This window comes from Electrona antarctica, assembly GCF_951216825.1.
Source record: "Electrona antarctica genome assembly, chromosome: 10".
NCBI classification, from domain to species: Eukaryota; Metazoa; Chordata; class Actinopteri; order Myctophiformes; family Myctophidae; genus Electrona; species Electrona antarctica.
In genome coordinates this window covers 27,504,562-27,525,763 of record NC_136791.1, presented here as the reverse complement: position 1 = coordinate 27,525,763, position 21,202 = coordinate 27,504,562, and the positions used below count along the sequence as shown (strand labels likewise).

Sequence of the window (21,202 nt, the reverse complement as noted above, 5' to 3'; positions counted from 1 at the left end):
TCACATTTCTGATAGATGGTGAGGCTCAAGTGCTCTTCCTCCAGTCCGCTTGCTGCGGCCTCATATACGTTGGCTTCAGCATCGGCCGCCTCTGCGTCGCATTGTTGATGAAGCGCTGCAATTGTGGCCTCCATCCTCGTTTCCTCCACTTTGAGCTCTGCTTGTCTGACTCTCATTTGAATTTCCTTTTCAGCGAATTTTGCCTTTGCTCGTGCTGCCTCAGCCTTTGCCTGTGCATTGACCGCCGCCATTGCACATGCTGCCGAGGCCTTACTAGAGTGGCTTGATGATTTAGAGTTTTTAGATGAACTTGATTTGTGAGTGTGGACTGACTTAGCTTCGTCATCATGTGACCGAGGCATGTTTAGAAGGCTGAAGTGTGTATCCTCTTGAGATTAGTTGCTGTAGACGTCTCTGTCTTTTTACTGTTCTGCCCTCGCTGCTTCGAGGCACAGTTAGGCAGAAAGATAACTCCGGACAAAAGTATCGGGTGTAGTATCTCTTTTACTGAAGTCCCAGAGTAAAACTGAAATGAATACAAGTACAACAAAACATCATCAGTTTGATACAAATGTAGCATAAATGATCATTCATTTGACATACATAATCACAAAGATGCATAATATACTCACAGACAATGCTTTGTCGCACGACACAGAAAAAAGGACATCTGTCTGCCTTCACACACCAAACTGAACTGAACAAACTAGTGTGCTGCCCTGCTAATTACAATTTAGCACACCTTGAGCAGGCTCAGAAGAGACCTAATTACACAATGTCAAACACCTGTCTTAAAACAAGGTACACTCTTCAAATTAACTTGTGAAATAGCACCACCTACTGGCGGACATAGTCTCAGCCAGCACAGTGACTGCAGGCAAGGCCATGGAGTCATGCAAAACTACACCCACCTGGGTGAACACAGGTAGGAAAGTGAATTCCCAATGCCTTATATGGGATTGGTGGGGCGGTAACCTATGGTAATTAGGATGCTAATTGGATATGTGGGGCGTCTACCTATGATAATTTGAATTAACTGGCACACCCCTTCAAGTTACAAGGATTTGGATTCATCATCATAGGAACATGCTTACGAACAATTCTGCCTACTTAAGAACGTTTCATGAATCTGACTGGACTTCTCTTAGGAATTCACTTAGGAAGAAATGTAAGAGGAAAAGTTAGGAACTTATTGGAGCATGAGGCCCAGTGTCCCTATGTTTGGGACTGATGCGCTTCTTGATCCGAGTACCTAAAAAGCAGATCCAATTCATCGCCAAACCATAATAAATATATTACTCATTTTATATTCAATAAATAATAATATATATTCCATCCATTCTTGAGTTGTCCTGCACTGAAATACAAGAACGAGGCCCCAAAACAATTGCAGATAAATTGCCGATCTACATGCTCAAAGCGCCTTGCGACACGAGGGGTTGTGAGCTTATAGTTCGAGTATTTTCACAATATTCATCTGTGGAACTGAGTCCAACAAAATGTAACGCCTCAACTCCTACAATTCCAAGTGCTTGACAGGGTGGGGGTTCCTAACCCGACTCAAATATGCTTCTTTTGGGTGGTTCCCAGTTCAAATAGGATTATTTTGGGGGGGTCCCCAGTTCAAATAGGATTAATTTGGGGGGTCCCCAGTTCAAATAGGATTAATTTGGGGGGTCCCCAGTTCAAATAGGATTATTTTGGGGGGTCCCCAGTTCAAATAGGATTATTTTGGGGGGTCCCCAGTTCAAATAAGATTATTTTGGGGGGTCCCCAGTTCAAATAGGATTCTTTTGGGGGGTAATGGCCTGAAAGGGTTTCAACCACTGCATTAGGAAGCAGCAAGGGACAGCAGCAAGGGACAGACATGCATGGTGAATTCAAATATTGATATTTGCCAGCAGTGTATTGATTATTTATCGCCGGAGGAAGTTTGCAATATCGATATTTTGGCACACCCCTGTACGGGTCATGGATCAGGCAGAGAGCCACAAAGCAACGAATCGTCACCTTCTTAAACTAATGGCCTAAGTCATTTTTTTGAGGATTTTGTTTTTGGCCTATTAAAGTCACTCATGACACTGGCCACCTCTGGTAAAAACGCCATTAGCCGGCCCTAAATGAAAATGATCATGCTGATGTCGGCCATTTAAGTAAAATGGCCTATCTCAAGAGTGTGACTTAAGGCCAAAATAGGCAATTTTGTTGGCCTATAAGTTCCCTGGAAATAAAAACGTCTGGGTTTCTGAGGCTAGCCTATAAGTGACGTGGAGAGACTAGGTGTGTTTTCACTGATCGCTGGTGAATCAACTGAACTACGTGCTACTATGACGCCACTCACCGCCACACCAGGTGTCAGAATATTAGCGGGTGCGTTGGGTTTGTAGAACGCACGCCCCGACGGAGTGACATGCAGACGTTATTGTGTGGGGAGCGGGGGCCATAAAATGACCGGATGATAAGGTCAAAGCAGGATTTATAGAGTCACAGATATCCTCTTTAGTGACGCAGTAAAAACAACTACTCATTAACCACCTGATGTCCAGGCCGCGGCCCTGCCCTGCCATGTGGGGGCAGACGCCTTTAAAAAGGGCCGTTCTGGCGGTTGGGAGTACAGAACAACTGAAGCTGACTGTCTGGACAATACCTACTGAGATACACCAGCCTACTGAACCACACCAACAACAACCACTCAGCTGACTATAGACACTACCTACTGATCTACTCTACAGCAACAACCAGCAAGCAACAAAACAACCCCAAACACCATGAAGATCAGCATGCTGTCTGCCATCACTGTCCTGTTCCTGGCTTTCACCTTCACTTCTGATGCCGTCCAGGTCCAAGTAAGTGACAATTCAATTCAATTCAATCCGTAAAGTACAAATACACTTTGATGTCAGCCTTGTATACTTACAAAGGTAATAGAGCATGCACCTCCACTCTGGCCCAGGTGCTGGACAAAAGGCAGTACAAGAGGAAAAAATAGAGTCAACGTTTCGATCAACGTTTCGATCACTGGGATCCGAAACGTTGAATCAATAAACCAGTGGAGCTAAGTTTTCTACCAGTGTTGCAGACTCTATTTTTTCCTCTCAGCCTTGTATACTTCCCCACTATAAAGGGAAGGAACTTAAATGCCTTGACATAGGCTACAAAGTAATCTTGAACTTTCAACTGAAGCAGGCCTACTACACTAGCCGCAATTTGCAACTCTAGATTTTTTTATAATGGGATGAATCTAGAGTTGCAATACCCTCCATTGACTCCCCACTCATCATTTTGCGTTTGCGATCTGCTTGTCTTAAACGACGTTAAACTCACCAACATTGCAGCTGTAGTCCAAGCTTGAATTATTCTCTTTCAATCTGCAAAGCTTGTTTTTCATAAAAATCCCCCGTAGACATGTTATGAGCTACTTTCTGTCAAGAAGAAGAAATGTTGGCGTTTGGAAGCGCTCGTTTTAATTAAGGGGTCGTCCTGCTGCCTCCTGCATTATGTGCAAATGCGAAACAGATGCATGCAGGGACGTTCAGTGACTTACGACGAGCGCTTCCAAACTCCAGCACTTAGAAAAAGAATCACTTGCACAGAATTTCTTGACAGAAAGTAGCTCATAACATGTCTACGGGGGATTTTTATGAAAAACAAGCTTTGCAGATTGAAAGAGAATAATTCAAGCTTGGACTACAGCTGCAATGTTGGTGAGTTTAACGTCGTTTAAGACAAGCAGATCGCAAACGCAAAATTATGAGTGGGGAGTCAATGGAGGGTATTGCAACTCTAGATTCATCCCATTATAAAAAAATCTAGAGTTGCAAATTGCGGCTACTACTACACATGATGTGACAGAGCAACTTTCACACTTAGTGGAGTAATATTTCACCAGGAGTATCTATACTTTGCCTCGATCAGGTACTGACTGTGACTGACTGTGTTCACTGAGTTTGTACCTCTCTCTCTCTCTCTCTCTCTCTAGGAGGGTGAATTTTCATTCTCGGCGGAGTCGGTCAGGAAGCTCCAGGCGTTGAACATTAGCGTGGCAGCGGAGCAGCGAAGCCCCCGGCTGCCGAGCCCCGGTGCATCGTGGGTCTGCGAGGACCCCGAACTCCCACTGGACTTCCTGCCTCTCTGCCAGCAGCCAGGAGCAGCCATGGCTCTGTCCAACCTAGGTCCGAATATTATTATTATTATTTTAACCTTATTATTATTATTATTATTTTCATCATCAAGTTGCTGCCATTGTTCTGTCCTGGTCAGATATATATGATCAATTATTCTCTTAGAGATAGAGATCACTCTTTCGACAAACAAGATTTTGTTCGATTATTTAAAACTTTCAGCCAAAGCAGTTTATTATTTTTTTAAATGACTGTCGATAAAAAAAATAATCTATTAAACTGATTAGTTTTATGAACTGTCATGCTTCTAAGTCTAATTCATATAAACTGTACGAGCAGCTATTTGAATAGTGAGCGTTTTGAGTGTAATTTGGGTGTTTCTTTTTATCAATCTTACAGTGATGGTCCCCATGGATGTGTGTGAGATCTGCTCCTTTGCTGCCTGCACTGGCTGTTAACATTTACCAGTAACTCACCGCACTGGCTGTTAACATCTACCACTACCTACCCCACCGCACTGGCTGTTAACATCTACCACTATACCTACCCCACTGCACTGGCTGTTAACATCTAACACTACCTACCCCACTGCACTGGCTGTTAACATCTACCACTACCTACCCCACTGCACTGGCTGTTAACATATACCAGTAACCCACTGCACTGGCTGTTAACATCTACCATTAGTGGTGGAAGATGTACTTGGATTTCGAGCAGCAATACCACAATGTAGATTAGAATTACTGTTACAAGAAAAAGGCTAGTCTTCAAAACTCTAAAGTCTAAAAACCTAAGTCTAAGTAGGCCTACTCAAATTTTACAAAACATTGTCAAACCTTTAAAAAAAACAAGTCCGATCTACATGCTCAACAAAGTCTTTAGCTTGTAGCTAAGGCTATTTTCCAATTCCAAAATATGAAACGATGCTTAAGTGGAATGTTTTGTTCTAATAATCTAAATCTTACAAACAAACAATTGCCATGGAGTAAAAAGAACAATATTTTCCTCTGAGATGTAGTGAGAGTGAAGGGTAAATAAGTGTCAAAAAATGGAAATAATACTCAAGTAAAAGTACCTAATTTTTTTTACAAAAGTACACTTGCGTAAATGTACTTGGTTGCTTTCTACCACTGCCTGAATTAAATGGAAAGACATGTTTTGCCAGACTACCTTGTTGTTTTCTATTGTTATCCTAATAACTATTAGACCTAAGAGTTAATTTCTCTGTCCAGAAAGTACCTCTACATTCTAAGACAACTGTTTTCTCTACAAACTGTTACTTATTGCAGCATACTAGCCATTTATTTTCACATTTTCAGCTGCGTAATTTATATTTGGAAATAATTTTAATTTTAAGTTATATTTCAGAGACTGTCTTGCAGATCTTTGTACACTCATTTTTTCATTTGTATTTTTGAATTAAAAAAAGCAAAGTTTTACTCAGTGTTGTGTGTGTGCATTCCAACAAGTCATGTATTTATTTTCCAACCATTACATTAATATTTATCCCTGGAAAGTTGCTTCGTCAAATTTGCACTTGAGGTAAAGTACTAATGTAGCCTATACTTGCTTTTAAAAAAACACGTAAGTGTTGAAAAGTACATGCTTAATAGTACATGCTTATGCATATCTTGCATTTTTAAAAGCAGTATTTGAACTGCATACTCATTTAGAGTAGTTTGTTAATGTTTGCTGCCCTCTAGTGCTGTTCAGATAAATGACAACATGAACAAGTCCATTTTCGTTTCCCTTAATATATGCCTTTTTTTGTTGTTGCTATTTATATATATTCTTTCTTTTCAACTATAGCCGATCTGCATCGACACGTTGTTAGCTTGTAGATCGGCTATTTGAACTATTCAGAAATGTTTTTCAAAATACTAAAATAGTAAAAACCAAAGAAAAGGCAACGAAGTTTAGGGATAAGGGGTAAGGCACCGGCCAAAATAGGGCCTGTCCTAAAATTTGACTTGACCAATAGTCACCAAAATCATCAATTTAGGATTTCACAGATTCACTTATTTTTCAAACATGTATCATCTTCTATGAGGTTCAACGTAAATGATACACAACCAACGTTGAAACAGACAGACCGGCCCACCTACCACAACCCACCTGGCCTGTTCTGAACAAATCACTGCCTAGTATTATTCCTAGTCGTTGATAATCCCAGTGCAGTAACACGTTCCTTAGTGATGTTTTGGTTTCCTTGTGTTGGTTTTCTAAGGCCCTGTTCAGTCACAGTGGCAGCCCAAATCCAGCCTGACTGATGCGGCCTGAACAAGGCTATGAAATGAAATGACATTTTTAGCAGTTTCAGACTGAATAAAAACAATGTGACTCCTCCGATTTGGATAGGACTATATTGTATTGTAGTTACAGGACCACAATGGAAACAAGTCCCCATCGGCCCTCTTGCCGTTTACATTTCAGACTAATAAAGTATTCAATCAATAAAAAAAAGTTTTAGCCTGTGACCCAAGAGAGAAATTTGAAGTCACCCCGGGGAACCAAGCTAAAGGAAAATAGCAGATCTATAAGCTCACAGGGCTCCGATTCGTGCCGCTTTGTGAGCTTGTAGATCGGCGATTATCACTACTATAGCCTAGTATTAGAAATCATAACAATTAAAAACAAAATGTAGGAACAAATGGGTCCCGACCCACTTTTTGGGAACCAGCGGTCTACTCTATATCAGTGGTTTCCAAAGTGTGGTCCGGGGACCCCCAGGGGTCCTTGAGGGAGTTCCAGGTGGTCCCCAGCTAAATGATAGTTTGGAACCAAATGTACCCTTATTGATCTGTAACTCTGAGTGTACAAATGGAACCAAATGGACTAACTGGTCCATTTGGTCCATTTCTACACTCTGAGCTAAATTAACATTGATTTTACAATATAATTTGGGGGTCCCAGAGATAGAAATGCCATTAAATAGTGGTCCGTAGCCTAATGCATGTCAAACTGGGGGTCCTTGAAATTAAACCGGTTGAGAATCACTGCTAGAGCCGTACAAATCTTCTTATGCATGGGGGTCCCTGCTGTAGGCTCTCTTTTCAAATGGGGGTCCGCGGGTTAATAAATGTCAATTTGGGGGTCCTCGACATGAAAAGGTTTGGGAAGCACTGGTCTTCTCTATGACACCTCTCTGCTTGCCTGCCTGTCTGCCTGCCGTTAATGACCTCGGACGTTGGTCAGTTTGACCCCTGGCTGTGGGGTCATCATTCACCGATCCATGACACGGTCAGGAAGTTTAGAGGTTCAATCTTGACCCGTCTGGACACTGCTAACCTGGAGTCTGTCTGTCTGACCGTCTGTGACAAAGGAACACAGTTGCTGGACTGGGGGTGAATTAGAGGTGATGAGACAGACATTACCATGTACCTTGAGCTTGTCTCGGAGGTGCACGCACACATACACGCAGACAGACACAGACACACACACACACACACACATTGACCCTGTGGGAAAAGCCACCCAGACTCGATGATTAATATCATGAACTGCTCGAGTTGGGTTTGGTTTGATGTTATGCGAACAGCTGCAGAAAGGAGCAATTCGTCATTATTGATCATTTTACAATATCCCGAAGAATAATTACACAATATTCTTCAATAGCAAAATAACAAAACAATAATGGCAACCATAGAAGAAAATCATAGTTACTTCATTTATTGAGTAGGCACTTTCCATTCACACTCACAAAAATACAACAACGGTGGAAAAAACAAATAATTAATCACATCATATATCCATCTATTCTTTGATTTTACAGAAAACAAATGCATTTCAGGCAGCATCACAGAGACCTACTGGTTGGATACGAGTGTAAACAACATGCTGTCTTGAAGTTGAACCTAAAAACACATTTAAAGCAGTGGTTCTCAAAGTGAGGGTCCAGGAACACGAGACGGGGAGGGAAACTACACACTATCTGTGTCTCTAGTTAGTTTCTACTAAAACTACAGTACAGTGTAGTTTAGAGATGGGGAGGGAAGCTGTCTCTGGACAAACCCAGTTAGTTTCTACTAAAACTACAGTGCGTAGTTTAGAGACAGGGGACAAACCCAGTTAGTTTCTACTAAAACTACAGTGTGTAGTTTAGAGACGGGGGACAAACCCAGTTAGTTTCTATTAAAACTAGTGTGTAGTTTAGAGACAGAGGGGACAAACCCAGTTAGTTTCAACTTCAACACGGCATGTGTTTCACACACATTATGAACAACAGGGGCTACTTTTAGAAATGGGGGAGCACAACATCTATAAAGGTGTTGCGAGCTTGTAGATCTGCTATTTTTTCAGGCCAACGTGTCCCCCCCCCCCCCCCCCCCCAGAATAATGGCGTTCAAGTGCTTAAATCGATTGACCAACAAAACAAAACAAACAAAAATAAATCCTATTTCTTTCCACTATACCCGATTATTACGAACACCACCACAGTCTGATCAGAAGGGCCTGTAGATCCATCTAATAAACATATGCTGATATGAGACTTTGGGCTCCATTTTCGTCACCGCTAAACCCCTTATCCCTAAACTTCTTTGCCTTTTTTTTTAACTATTTTGAAAAAAAAATAGTCCAACTAGCCAATTTACATTGACACGTTGTGAGCTTGTAGACTGGCCATTTTAACTATTCAAAAAATGTTTTGCAAAATAGTAAAAAAAGGCAAAGAAGCTTAGGGATAAGGGGTTTAGCGGTGACGAAAATGGAGCCCTATGGGTTAGGGTCCTATCTTACGTCACCCCCTTATCCCCAAACTTCTTTGCCCTATTTTTCTTTTTACTATTTTGAGAAACATTTTGAATAGAGGGTATGCGTGTGACATCATCAAACCCGGAAGTTACGCGGGAACACTTACTGCGTGACAAAAAACTACTTTCTGGCCTTGACAGCCCATACATCCAAAAAGATAACTCTATTTGATTGCATTAAACGACTTTAAACAACATTAAATTAACTTTTCCACCACCTTTGCCACTCGATTTGCCACTCGATCTGCCATTCACTTTATGCATGCGCATACTCTATTCAATTTAGCCGATCTACAAGCTCACAACGTGTCGATGTCGATCGGCTAGATGAACTATTTTAAAAATGTTTTTCAAAATGGTAAAAAACTAAAATGCAAAGAAGTTTAGGAATACAAGTGGTAAGGACTGGTGAAAATAGAGCCCTAAATGTTATCTTGGAACTTCCCAATATTGTGATCCTAATATGTGTCGTCCTTCCCTCGTTAAGATAACAACACTGGGACATCAACACCCACGGCGTCGCAATATCAAACAGTATTTGGTACAAAACAAAAGGTATACATTTGATTTTATCCATAGTGTACGTGGCCCAGTGCTACCGATCAGTACGTGAAAACCTTATGGCAACAATGCTGGAGAGAGAGAGAGACAGAGAGAGAGAGAGAGAGAGAGAGAGAGACAGAGAGAGAGAGTGTGTGTTGCGGGGGTGCAGTAGGGTCTGCAGATGTAGGAATTCAGGAATTGAATGGAATACTTCGCCCCCCTTTTTTTTCCTATAAATTATGAATTCTTATTTTGGTCAAAGTATTCCTTTCAGCTTTGCTAGCGCTCCAGTTGTAGTTAAGGGAATGAAAACGAGGATAAAGGCAGAATGTCAAGAACGAGTCGACAGGAGGAGGTGGAAGAAGATGGAGAAGAAGGAGGTCTTGTCGCTGAAGTAGGCCTGCTCCAGCCTCTTGCAGAAAAACAGCCCGTCTTTAGGAGGTGGAGGATGGAGGTTTCTTACTTTACGAGGAGGAGGTGGAGGTCTTGTCGCTGAAGTAGGCCTGCTCTACCCTCTTGCAGAAGGACACCAGGTTGGTGTTGGTCTTGATGCGCTCGGCCAGCTCGGTGCTGGTCAGAGCCGTGGTCAGGATGGTGAAGAGGTGTCCGAACACCAGCGCGTCCAGCTCTGTGGGCCTGGGGAGTGAGGAGGAACCACACCGGACACACCGCTGGTCATTTGGTCCACGGGAGTCTCGCGTAGCCAGACAACTATTCCACAATCTCCGAAAGCTCTGGAACTACAGCTCCGGAAATCGGAGTAATCTGTTTGTCATTTCCGTTCATATTTTAAAAATATATTTTAAAATATCTTTAGAGCTTTTTATTAAATTTCCATTTCTGATAAGCAGCAAGCTATATATGCTTAGGTGATTTCTATTTATATTACGATGAATTTGCGCGACTGTAAAGACTAAACGGAAACGGAAGTGGTGAGGAGGCTTTACTTTATATTTTACTCATGATCAGACTGTATGGCGGAAGCATTTATATTTTAATCGTTAAAGCTCTTCCATTGCTGCAGACTGTATGACGGAAGCGTGAGGAAATTTGTTCACATACTACCTTTTTTCACTGACGAAAACTAAATAAAAACTAGCTAAGCTATGATGACTAAAAGTAAAACTAAAGGCCTATTCATACTCCAGTAGCAAGTGATATAGGACCTATATCGCCTATATTATAGGTGACCACCGAAACGGTGGTTAGTAAAAACAGTGTGTTTTGGGTGAGCGGTGAGTCTCTTACCACCGCGGCTCAGTGACATCATGTTGTAGTTTTAGTAAAAACAGAGAGATGTGTTTGGGTGAGCGGTGAGTCTCTTACCACCGCAACTCAGTGACGTCATGTTGTAGTTTTAGTAAAAACAGAGAGATGTGTTTGGGTGAGTGGTGAGTGGCTTACCACCGCGGCTCAGTGATGTCATGTTGTAGTTTTAGTAAAAACAGAGAGATGTGTTTGGGTGAGCGGCTTACCACCGCGGCTCAGTGACGTCATGTTGTAGTTTTATTTTTTTATAAATGTTTTATCCCACAATTTTGTAACCCATTTTTTCACCCAGTGTCAATTATCTAATAATGTAATCCTGGGCGCTACACTTCCTCTGCCAACCTGGTGGGGCAGTGGACTGACCTCATGTTTCCTTCTATGCATGAGGAGTCCAAGCTGCTTCTTTTCACCTGACAGGGGAGAGTTTCCCCGGCCGGACGTAGCGCGCGGAAGGAACGCGTTATTCCGACCAGTTCCTTTCCCCTCCATCAGGCGCCCCGGCTGGCCAGGGGGAGGTAGTTTAGAGACCAGGATTACGGCATGTTTTTTTTTACCCTAGGGGACACGGGGAGAACATGCAAACTCCACACAGAAAGGCCCTTTCACCAACCCCACCCCCATGGGCCATGTTATAGTTTTGAGAGTTACAGGTAGGTCAAATCTGGATCTAGTCTGACTGAGCTTTTACAAGCTTCTCAGTAATTAAAACGTATTTTTCGTTTTACTATGTATTTGAGACAAAGCAACAAACAAGACCAGGAGGGAAATCTGATCAAAAGGTAGTTGGGGAAAATAAGCATTAAAGAGTACAATCCAGATGTTTTGAATGGAAGGAACATGGAACGATCCAGATGTTTTGAATGGAGGGACATGGAACGATCCAGATGTTTTGAATGGAAGGAACATGGAACGATCCAGATGTTTTGAATGGAAGGAACATGGAACGATCCAGATGTTTTGAATGGAAGGAACATGGAACAATCCAAATGTTTTGAATGGAAGGAACATGGAACGTACTGTTTGTTGAAGAAGTAGTGTTGTGTCCCCAGTCGCTGAGACAGAGCCTGGCAGCACTGACTGACATCATCATAGACCTACAACACAACACAACACACACACTGAGACAGAGCCTGGCAGCACTGACTGACATCTTCATAGACCTACAACACAACACACACACACTGTGACAGAGCCTGGCAGCACTGACTGACATCTTCATAGACCTACAACACAACACAGGTTTCTATTACTATACATGTGAGGACAGCAACCTTACGAATGCTATTTTTTAAATACTTTTAACCAATTTACAATTTAATCCAGAGCAATTGACATTAAGCAAGAACAAAAAACATGGCAATACATCACATACATAAAGAATATTTATCATGAATCATACGTAAGCTAAGAATGTAACAGTGGCATATTCTATATAATGAAATGAAACTATGCATGTTGTATACTATATAGTGCTATGTCTACATAAAATGCTATTCTAAGTTGAGCCTTTGCATACGCCTGTAAGGTCGTTGCGGCTATAGGCAAGTGCTACGGGCCAAGATGGAGTCTGAAGAGGTGGGTTTTCAGACTACGGCGGTAGATTGGGGAGTGAGTCTGCAGTTCTGATTGTAATGGAAAATGATTGCATTCCATAGTTTTGGAGCCGCAAGCCTGAGAGCCGGAAAACAGCAGATCTACAAGCTCAGCGATCACTAGACTAGACGGTTTGCCAACCTGCTCCAGGGGGGCTTGTTCAGCCAGCCAATGGCATTCATACCTTCTCCAGGGGGGCTTGTTCAGCCAGCCAATGGCGTTCATACCTGCTCCAGAGTTAGTGTCGAAGTGTCCTTGAGCAAGACACTGAACCCCTAATTGCTCCCGATGTGCAGGTTGGTGCCTTGCATGGTTTCCCCTGGCATCGGTGTGTGAATGTGTGTGTGAATGGGTGAATGTAATGCACAATCTCTGTAAAGCGCCTTGGATAAAGGCGCTATATAAATGCACCATTTACCATTTCCAGGGTCTTGTTCCCCCAGCCAATGGCGTTCATCTTCTTGCGAGTCTCCCACTGCTTCTGATAGGCCAGGATGTGGTTGAGAGGCCACGAATAGGGACTGCTGTACCGCGGCCGGGAGATCTGGAGGAAATGACACGCACACACAAATGTGTAGCGTAAGTCTAAGGGCCGAGGCTACACTGGCTATTTACTGTTTTTGTCCCTGTCTGAAGGCGAGGCAAAGGGCTGCGTAACCCCTGCGGATACGCGGAGAAATTGAGCATTTGCGTAAAAAGATTCACTTGTAAAAAAGATTAACTTGCGGAACTCGTCTCGTTCCTGACCGCATCACTGTCGTGCCAATAATCACGGTAATGCACACCTTCTCGTGTAATATCGCTTAATTCTGATACTCAGAAATAAGAGAATAAAAAAACTGTCTGACAACATTTACACGCACACACGACAACTGTATCTAGAGAAAATCCATAAAAGCAGTCTTTGGAGACAGACAGACAGACAGACAGACCTCAGTAGCTGTAGCGTCATCACACCATTGGATGTACAACTGTAGAGAGAAACAGTGCATCCACATTAGATGTGACTCAGGAGTAATGGGAGTGATGTTAGGACTTTGGTACTATAGGCAAAACTTTTCATAAATCGACAAAAATGGCTGGTACGGGGCGTGTGGTTTTGGGTGCAGTGTTTGTGTTCATATGTGCGTGCTGTGTGAATATATGTGTGTGCATGTATATGTGTGCGACGTCACGTTCAGTGTGTGTGTGCGCCTGTATGTATATGTGTGCGACGTGCGTTCAGTGTGTGTGTGTGTGTGCGTACCTCAGCAGTAAGCAGCATGTTGTTGACCAGCTCCATGTAGGCTTTCATCTCTGCTCTCTGAACGTCATCTAGACCATCTGACAGAGAATGACCCTGCACACACACACACACACACACACACACACACACACACACACACACACACACACACACACACACACACACACACACACACACACACACACACACACACACACACACACACACACACACACACACACACACACACACACACACACACACACACACACACACACACACACACACACACACACACACACACACACACACACACACCTTTATGTCCACATAAATCAGAAGTACAGGGATACCTTGTACTGTACAAAGAACATAAACACTGACAAAGGGAGAGCAGCCAGATACAGATACAAAGTGCATAGAAGAAGCATTGCTACATGATGCAGTATACAGTAGTTGACCTACTTGTCAGACCCAGCAGACATGAGTCATTTTCAACGCCACGGACAGCGCCGTAGTTTCAGAGAAAAGAGCGTGCAAAGCATCTAGATATTAAACAAATATAGACGCCCCATTGGCCGCTGCAGTTCGTTGGAGCAACCTGTCTCCAACGGGAGGAGGAAGTCGAGCGGAATCTCGGAAGGTAAGTGCCTCTGATTGGCCTACCGAACATCCCCTTCCGTTCTTCTGTTCTCTGATTGGCCTACCGAAAGTCCCCGTCCGTTCTTCTGTTCTCTGATTGGCCTACCGAACGTCCCCTTCCGTTCTTATGTTCTCTGATTGGCCTACCGAACGTCCCCTTCCGTTCTCTGATTGGCCTACTGAACGTCCCCTTCCATTCTTCCTTTTTGCTTCGCAAGGAATCTCGGGAAAGCTTGACAATGCAATTGCACATCGCCATCTATGATCGCCATCGCCTCCCGTTGCCTCCATGTTGCCTCCATGTTGCCTTCCGTTGAGATACAGACGCCCCAGAACAGGAAGAGACCTTTATACGTCTATGGTGCAAAGGCCACGGCTAAAACAGAAGCTAATGCGGTTGGCTGCGCAGACGGCAGTGCAGACGAGGCCCTAGCAACCGGAGCGCTTCCAAAAAATGCATCACAGCGAGGCAATCTTATATAGATATTAAACGCCTTAAGATTAATAGGACGAGTATACCCGTCATTAGCATCAAATGTGTTAAAGGGTAAGACCTCTCTGGTAGAGGTTTGGGTTGTGTAGTTACCTTGCCATGACAAGAAATTAAAAAAAATATGCTGTACTGTGGTCGGCTGACTCGGCTGCATATGTATGGTATGGTATGGTATGGATTAGAGACCTGCGGATGAGCTTTTTTGTCACCCGAATCCGAGTGTGCATATTTATAATCCGCCCGTTATCCGACCACTTTAATTAATTAATCAAATTTATATATCCGCAACCACCAGCAATCCGCTGCAGGGAAGCACAGCACGCGTTGTGAGCTTGTAGATCGGCTATTTATAAGTTGTGTCACTCACCACTGTCGACAGTTGACCAAAGTTACGTAGTTAGTTTTAAGTTTCTTTCAGCTGCCCGTTAGCCTAGCAGATAGCAGACCACTCTGTTGTTGTGGTCCGTCCTTCCTTAGCCAATATAGGCGTCTAATTTGGAAGCCTGATGGAAAATATTAAAATACTACTAACACACACACGCCGAGATTTTGTGCGTTTTTAAAACTATAATAAGCCTATAGATGGATGCTATTAATTTATTTCCGTTTTAAAAGCTATAATAAGACTATATATAGATAGATGCCATTAATTTATTTCCAGCATTATTTCACCCGCGGTTTATCCAATATTAATTTAAAATATATTTGAATGACCCATATCCACCCTAATCTGCGGTTACCCGTGGCAACCACGGCTAAATCCGCGACCCGCTGGTCTCTAGTATGGATGGTATGTAGGCCTGTCCTCGGTGGTCCCTAATTGGCTGTTGATGGTGACGCAATTGCTGTAGGTCTTCTCTTCATAGAAGAACCCTCCAAAGGAATACACCATGTCCTCCACTGGTCCAGCAGGACAACCAAAGAACTGGTGGGATGTCTGTGGTCCTCTTTTCAGAGGCACCGACCAGTTCAGCACCTATATATCAAACTGCTCGTATTGGCTTTCTTGTCTCTGCCTCTGGCTGTTTGTCTCCATCTTTATCTGCTTATTCCAAACATCTTATATAGGCTGACACAGCTGTGGTCTGATGTCACTCACAACACAAACTGACGTCATGCATGTGGAATGACACTGATTTGCTCAGGTGTTCCGTCTTCATACGGTATAACAACACTGGTCTCTACTCTGTGTGTGTGTGTGTGTGTGTGTGTGTGTGTGTGTGTGTGTGTGTGTGTTACCTTCGCCTTGGTGAACTGAACGATCGGCCCCAATTCAGACACCACCTGATTCCCCACGTGGACAAATGGAACCTTGCCTACAGACAGACAGACAGACAGACAGACAGACAGACAGACAGACAGACAGACAGACAGACAGACAGACAGACAGACAGACAGACAGACAGACAGACAGACAGACAGACAGGACTTTGGTTAGATCAAATCCAGCCATTTACTCCAGTACTGTAGAGCTTCCATTTTTCAATACTTCATAATTATACATCTCTCTACTACATCTCAAGGTAAATATTGTACTTTTCACTCGGCTATAATACTTGAAAACCTCTGTAGACTTTGATCACTTTTGGTCACTTTGTGCCATGCTGCGATCTTGTACATTTTGGAAAAACATAACTACAGATTTAGAAGGCCTTTGTCACCAGAAGGAGACATGTATTCAGCAGTGTGTAGTTTGTATAGTTTGTAATAGAGCGGCGGTTTTCAACCAGTGGTCCGGGGACCACCAGTAGTGGTCCTGGAAAGGGTAAATGATGGAGAGTTGGTAACCAAATGGACCCTTATTAGATCTTTAACTGACCCGTACTGGTCATTTTACTCTCTCAAGAGTTACATCATTGTTAAACATCTGCATTACTTAATCTACATAAAGTCTACACAATTAGAGAGAATGTAGAATAATTGTTATTTTGATCAACGTGTGCCTGTTATCTCTCCTAATGGTACCAAAATCAATACAGCATGGCATTGTGGACAACATCCAATGGCGACAAAATATTCTAAGTGTTGGGTCTGAGAGGTTAAATCTCATGAAATGGCGGTTCGTGGCTCAAATGCTGAATAAATAATTCAACTTGATATTAAGAAGGTTGAAAACAACTGGTATTGATCATAGGCAGACCACGGCCATCTTGCCATTAAGTTAATGGAAGGGTGGTAACCATAGACATATAACCTGGACGCCCTTTCCGGCTCTGGAGGGTATGTGCTCAAGGGAGGGCAAAACTTCCCCCGAGATTCCTTGCGAAGCACCGCGGAAGCATGAGCGTGCGTCACAGACATCAACATTGCAGCTGTACGGAAAGCTTGAATTATCCTCTTTCTACATGCAAAGTGTTTGTTTCATAAAAATCCACCTTAGACATGTTATGAGCTACTTTCTATCAAGAAATTCCTTGCAGGTGATTATTTTTTGTGTTTGAGTTTGGAAGTGCTTGTTGGATACCACTCAACGGCCAAGCGTACCACCTGTTTAGAATTTGCACATGGTGCGGAAGGCAGCAGGACGTTGCTTTACTGAAAACGAGTGCTTCCAAACTCCAGTGGCAAGATGGCCGTGGTCTGCATATAGTCAGTATAGTGTTTGTTACTCACCAGATGGTGACATGTAAGTGTTGGCCTTGCAGTGTGTAGTTACTAGTTACAGTATGTTGTGTAGTTTGTGTGGAGTTGTGTTGTGTAGTTTGTTACTCACCAGATGGAGACATGTACTCAGCGTTGGCCTTGCAGGTCACCTGCACCGGCAGAGAACACATCCTCAGGTAGGCCTGCAGGGGGCAGCACAAACAGCAGGAGCATTATTATACTCTAACTGAATTAATTAATTAATTAATTAATGAATTCATTTTATTTGTATAGCACATTTCCAAACATATAGTTACAGTACAGGTTAAAAACAATCGAAAACATAGCATAAACAAAGCATAAAATAACAAAACATCAAAGACAAAAGAGAAACAGTAGGAAAAACACTTACAAACTCGTTTTTAAAAGCTGTTTAAAAGAGGGCACTGATTCTGCTAGCCTAAGAGTCAAGGGGAGGGCGTTTCAAAGCAGAGGGGCCCGTGCCGCAAAAGCCCGGTCACACCGGGTGACAAGGCGAGTTGAGGGCGGAACTAGGAGGGCCCTATCTGAGGATGTGAGGCTGCTCACAGACCTGTGGGGTTCCAGCCTGTCTGTGGTGTAGCTGGGAGCTAGTCCACAGACCTGTGGGGTTCCAGCCTGTCTGTGGTGTAGCTGGGAGCTAGTCCACAGACCTGTGCGGTTCCAGCGTGTCTGTGGTGTAGCTGGGAGCTAGGTTCCAGCCTGTCTGTGGTGTAGCTGGGAGCTAGTCCACAGGCCTGTGGGGTTCCAGCGTGTCTGTGGTGTAGCTGGGAGCTAGGTTCCAGCCTGTCTGTGGTGTAGCTGGGAGCTAGTCCACAGGCTTGTGGGGTTCCAGCGTGTCTGTGGTGTAGCTGGGAGCTAGTCCACAGGCCTGTGGGGTTCCAGCCTGTCTGTGGTGTAGCTGGGAGCTAGTCCACAGGCCTGTGGGGTTCCAGCGTGTCTGTGGTGTAGCTGGGAGCTAGGTTCCAGCCTGTCTGTGGTGTAGCTGGGAGCTAGTCCACAGGCTTGTGGGGTTCCAGCGTGTCTGTGGTGTAGCTGGGAGCTAGTCCACAGGCCTGTGGGGTTCCAGCCTGTCTGTGGTGTAGCTGGGAGCTAGTCCACAGGCCTGTGGGGTTCCAGCGTGTCTGTGGTGTAGCTGGGAGCTAGTCCATGAAGGGCTTTAAATGTGATCAATAAAATCTTAAAAATCGATTCTGTTACTGTAGCTCACAGGGAGCCATATCAGTACTCTACACGGACACACGCACGCTGGCATGCATTCAAATTTCATGTGGCTGTATTCAACAACAATGTTGTGCTGCTTTTGTCCAGCTCACGAATGTAGCCTGTGATTAAAATTAATGTAATGTGTTTGGTGTGGATCCAGCTTTACTTTAACGTCCCATGGAATGGTGCATGAGCCCCCGCCAGGTGGGTCTATGATGGACGACCCACCCGACACAATAGTGATGGTCCCCAGGTTTCTCTTAGTCAGGATGTGGTGGTCCCTGCCTGGGTCAAAATCAGTTGAAAAGCCGAGCTGTACATGACCATTATCATTGAAAACAAACAAACACACACAATCTCACCTGAACAGCGAGCGATGAAGCACAGTCGGACAACAATATCTGATCTTCTAAAGAAAAAACAAGCACATGTGTAAACAATATATGGTTGTAACTTGTAACATTCGCCATGTAACACACACACACACACACACACACACACACACACACACACACACACACACACACACACACACACACACACACACACACACACACACACACACACACACACACACACACACACACACACACACACACACACACACACACACACACACACACACACACACCCCTTACCCTTCAGTGGCTGGTACAAAGTGGCATTTTCAGGCCATGGCTCAACAGCTGAAAATAAACAAATACATGTATAAAAATCTATATTTGATTAAATGGTAGAAACAAAAACCCACTCTAGAAATGGCATATAGGGTATAATATAATATGCAGTGGATGTACATTATGCACTAAAGTTAAATAGGTTGTTTGCATGATTCACTTACAGGGTAAAAACACAACATGTGTTTGTAAGCTTGTAGATATATAGCTTGCCTTTCTGATATTTCTTGAAATGTTTGAAAAATCTATGGACGTTTTTCAACATGGAAACGGTTGAAGATTATGCCAAACATATCTGCTTTTTATATCTCAAATAATTGTAATTAGGCGATTATGTAATCATTGTGACAGGAGGCCTAGCAAATAAATACATGTTAATGTGGGGATCCTTAAGTTGACATGAACAACAAACACTTCATTCAATCAATCAAACCACAACACAGCTGCTAAAGTATTACATAAGCATGGCTCATGTGTTTTAGAGCTGTGAATGTCAGAGGAGACCCAACCCCTTTCCCCCCTCACTGTATATGTTTATTTTACCTTTTTACCTTCTTTATGATGAATTCCTGTTCTGTCTTTTTGTCTATTTGTACGTCTCTAAATGTTATGATGAATTGAATAAGGTGGACCCTCTTGTAAACAAGTGTAATGCTTTATGGTGTCGTCCACTCACAGTTAACAGTTTTTGTATTGAGTTGTGCTTGAAATGTACTGTAATTCTGCAAACTGTTATTAAATATTTCAATCAATCAATCAAAGAACAACATACGACATAGTTGTAGATATTTTACTAAATATTCATTTTTTTATGAATGAATTGAGTAACGTATCCGTAATTATGAAACAGTCTGGGTCTGGGATGCTAACTGTCAAGTGAAATAATAACCGTTAATTCAAAGACCAATACAAATCCTCACCTGCCATCTGCGACACGAAGGCTTCTGCTGCCAGAGACATGACGGATCGAACTGTCTGATAGATTGATTATGGATTAATTAATTGTTATGTTTATTGAAGGAGAGAGAGAGAAATAAATGTGCATGCAAGGTTAAGGACAACAATCGCTGGCTGGTGCGTCGCGCTATTTGCTCCGTGTGGAGTCACCGGATTTTGGGAGAATGGTTCCGCTTGCCTGGAAAAAACGGGAAAAACATGTTTAGGCATACTTAAAGGGATAGTTCACAATTGTTGAACTTAAAGCTGTATGGAATACTTGCCATTAATATAGTGTTTGCAACTGTATTAATTGATTGCCCGAGTCCCGTCTGCTCTGGTTTTGGTGAATATTAAGTAGGCTATTTTGTGGGGGGCACTGGGGGCCACGCATTAAAAGTATTTGTATTGTTGACCTGTTTCTAAAATAATAGTGCAACTTTCGTTCAACTTTGACCCCTCTATCACATGGAACTATTTTTGTGTGTTAGTCTAGTAGCCAGAATGTGAACCCGGACATGTTGAGTACACCAACGTTTTATGTTTAGTATGGGTCCCCAGCATGTAGAAACTGCCGGATGCTAACTTGCATATGTTGAGCAATTTTCATAATTGGCATAATATCTGACCATACCATTAACAACCTATAAGGAAAAATAACATACATTTCATCATGCTTTTTGTAGCATGTGACATGACGTGGCATTTTTTGCCTTCTATAGGATGGTCACATATTATGCCAATTATGAAAATTGCTCAACATATGCAGTTTCTACATGCTGGCGACCCATACTCAACATTTCTAACATAAAACTTTGGTGTACTCAACATGTCCGGGTTCACAATTCGGCTCTATGGGCTGGCAACTAGACTATGTAGTAATATGGACACAAAAAACAGTTTTGTGTGATAGAGGAGTCAAAAATGAATGGAAGTTGCACTATATGGTACATCTCAGAGGCAACACTCAGCCCTATAAGCCTTTATACATTATGATAGCTGATCTATCTATCTGCTATATTTTCAAAAGATGTTTTAAAAACATTTGAAAACTTGAAATGGGACATTCTGCACAATGAGTACTTTCTACTTTTGGTACATTTTTATATCAATATGATGCAGAT

General features: G+C 42.9%; 2 protein-coding genes across 2 annotated transcripts; one reads left to right on the top strand and one right to left on the bottom strand.

Moving 5' to 3' along the window:
• The first annotated feature begins 2,622 nt into the window (after window positions 1-2,622).
• LOC306931273 (guanylin-like) lies at window positions 2,623-5,281 on the top strand. The gene is made up of 3 exons (XM_079512574.1): window positions 2,623-2,846; window positions 3,980-4,172; window positions 4,521-5,281. The coding sequence occupies exons 1-3, from the start codon at window positions 2,769-2,771 to the stop codon at window positions 4,577-4,579; spliced, it is 330 nt and encodes a 109-aa protein (XP_079368700.1). The 5' UTR covers window positions 2,623-2,768; the 3' UTR covers window positions 4,580-5,281.
• Window positions 5,282-7,774: 2,493 nt separating this feature from the next.
• Window positions 7,775-20,267, bottom strand: mtx2 (metaxin 2). Its single transcript, XM_079512270.1, has 10 exons — window positions 20,063-20,267; window positions 19,104-19,151; window positions 18,828-18,874; window positions 17,351-17,423; window positions 15,877-15,953; window positions 13,524-13,616; window positions 13,210-13,248; window positions 12,696-12,821; window positions 11,702-11,778; window positions 7,775-10,051 (listed from the first exon to the last, which is right to left on the bottom strand). Exons 1-10 carry the CDS (start codon window positions 20,100-20,102, stop codon window positions 9,880-9,882), a joined length of 792 nt encoding a protein of 263 aa, XP_079368396.1. The 5' UTR covers window positions 20,103-20,267; the 3' UTR covers window positions 7,775-9,879.
• Window positions 20,268-21,202: the final 935 nt, after the last annotated feature.

Coding starts and splice junctions, on each gene's coding strand:
- mtx2 (XM_079512270.1), bottom strand. CDS start 20,102: ATGTCTCTGGCAGCAGAAGCCTTCGTGTCGCAGATGGCAG. Junction 13,617..15,876: donor TTCAGTTCACCAAGGCGAAG/GTAACACACACA, acceptor GTGTGTGTGCAG/GGTCATTCTCTGTCAGATGG. Junction 12,822..13,209: donor ATGACGCTACAGCTACTGAG/GTCTGTCTGTCT, acceptor CATTTCCTCCAG/ATCTCCCGGCCGCGGTACAG.
- LOC306931273 (XM_079512574.1), top strand. CDS start 2,769: ATGAAGATCAGCATGCTGTCTGCCATCACTGTCCTGTTCCTGGCTTTC. Junction 2,847..3,979: donor CTGATGCCGTCCAGGTCCAA/GTAAGTGACAAT, acceptor CTCTCTCTCTAG/GAGGGTGAATTTTCATTCTC. Junction 4,173..4,520: donor CATGGCTCTGTCCAACCTAG/GTCCGAATATTA, acceptor TCAATCTTACAG/TGATGGTCCCCATGGATGTG.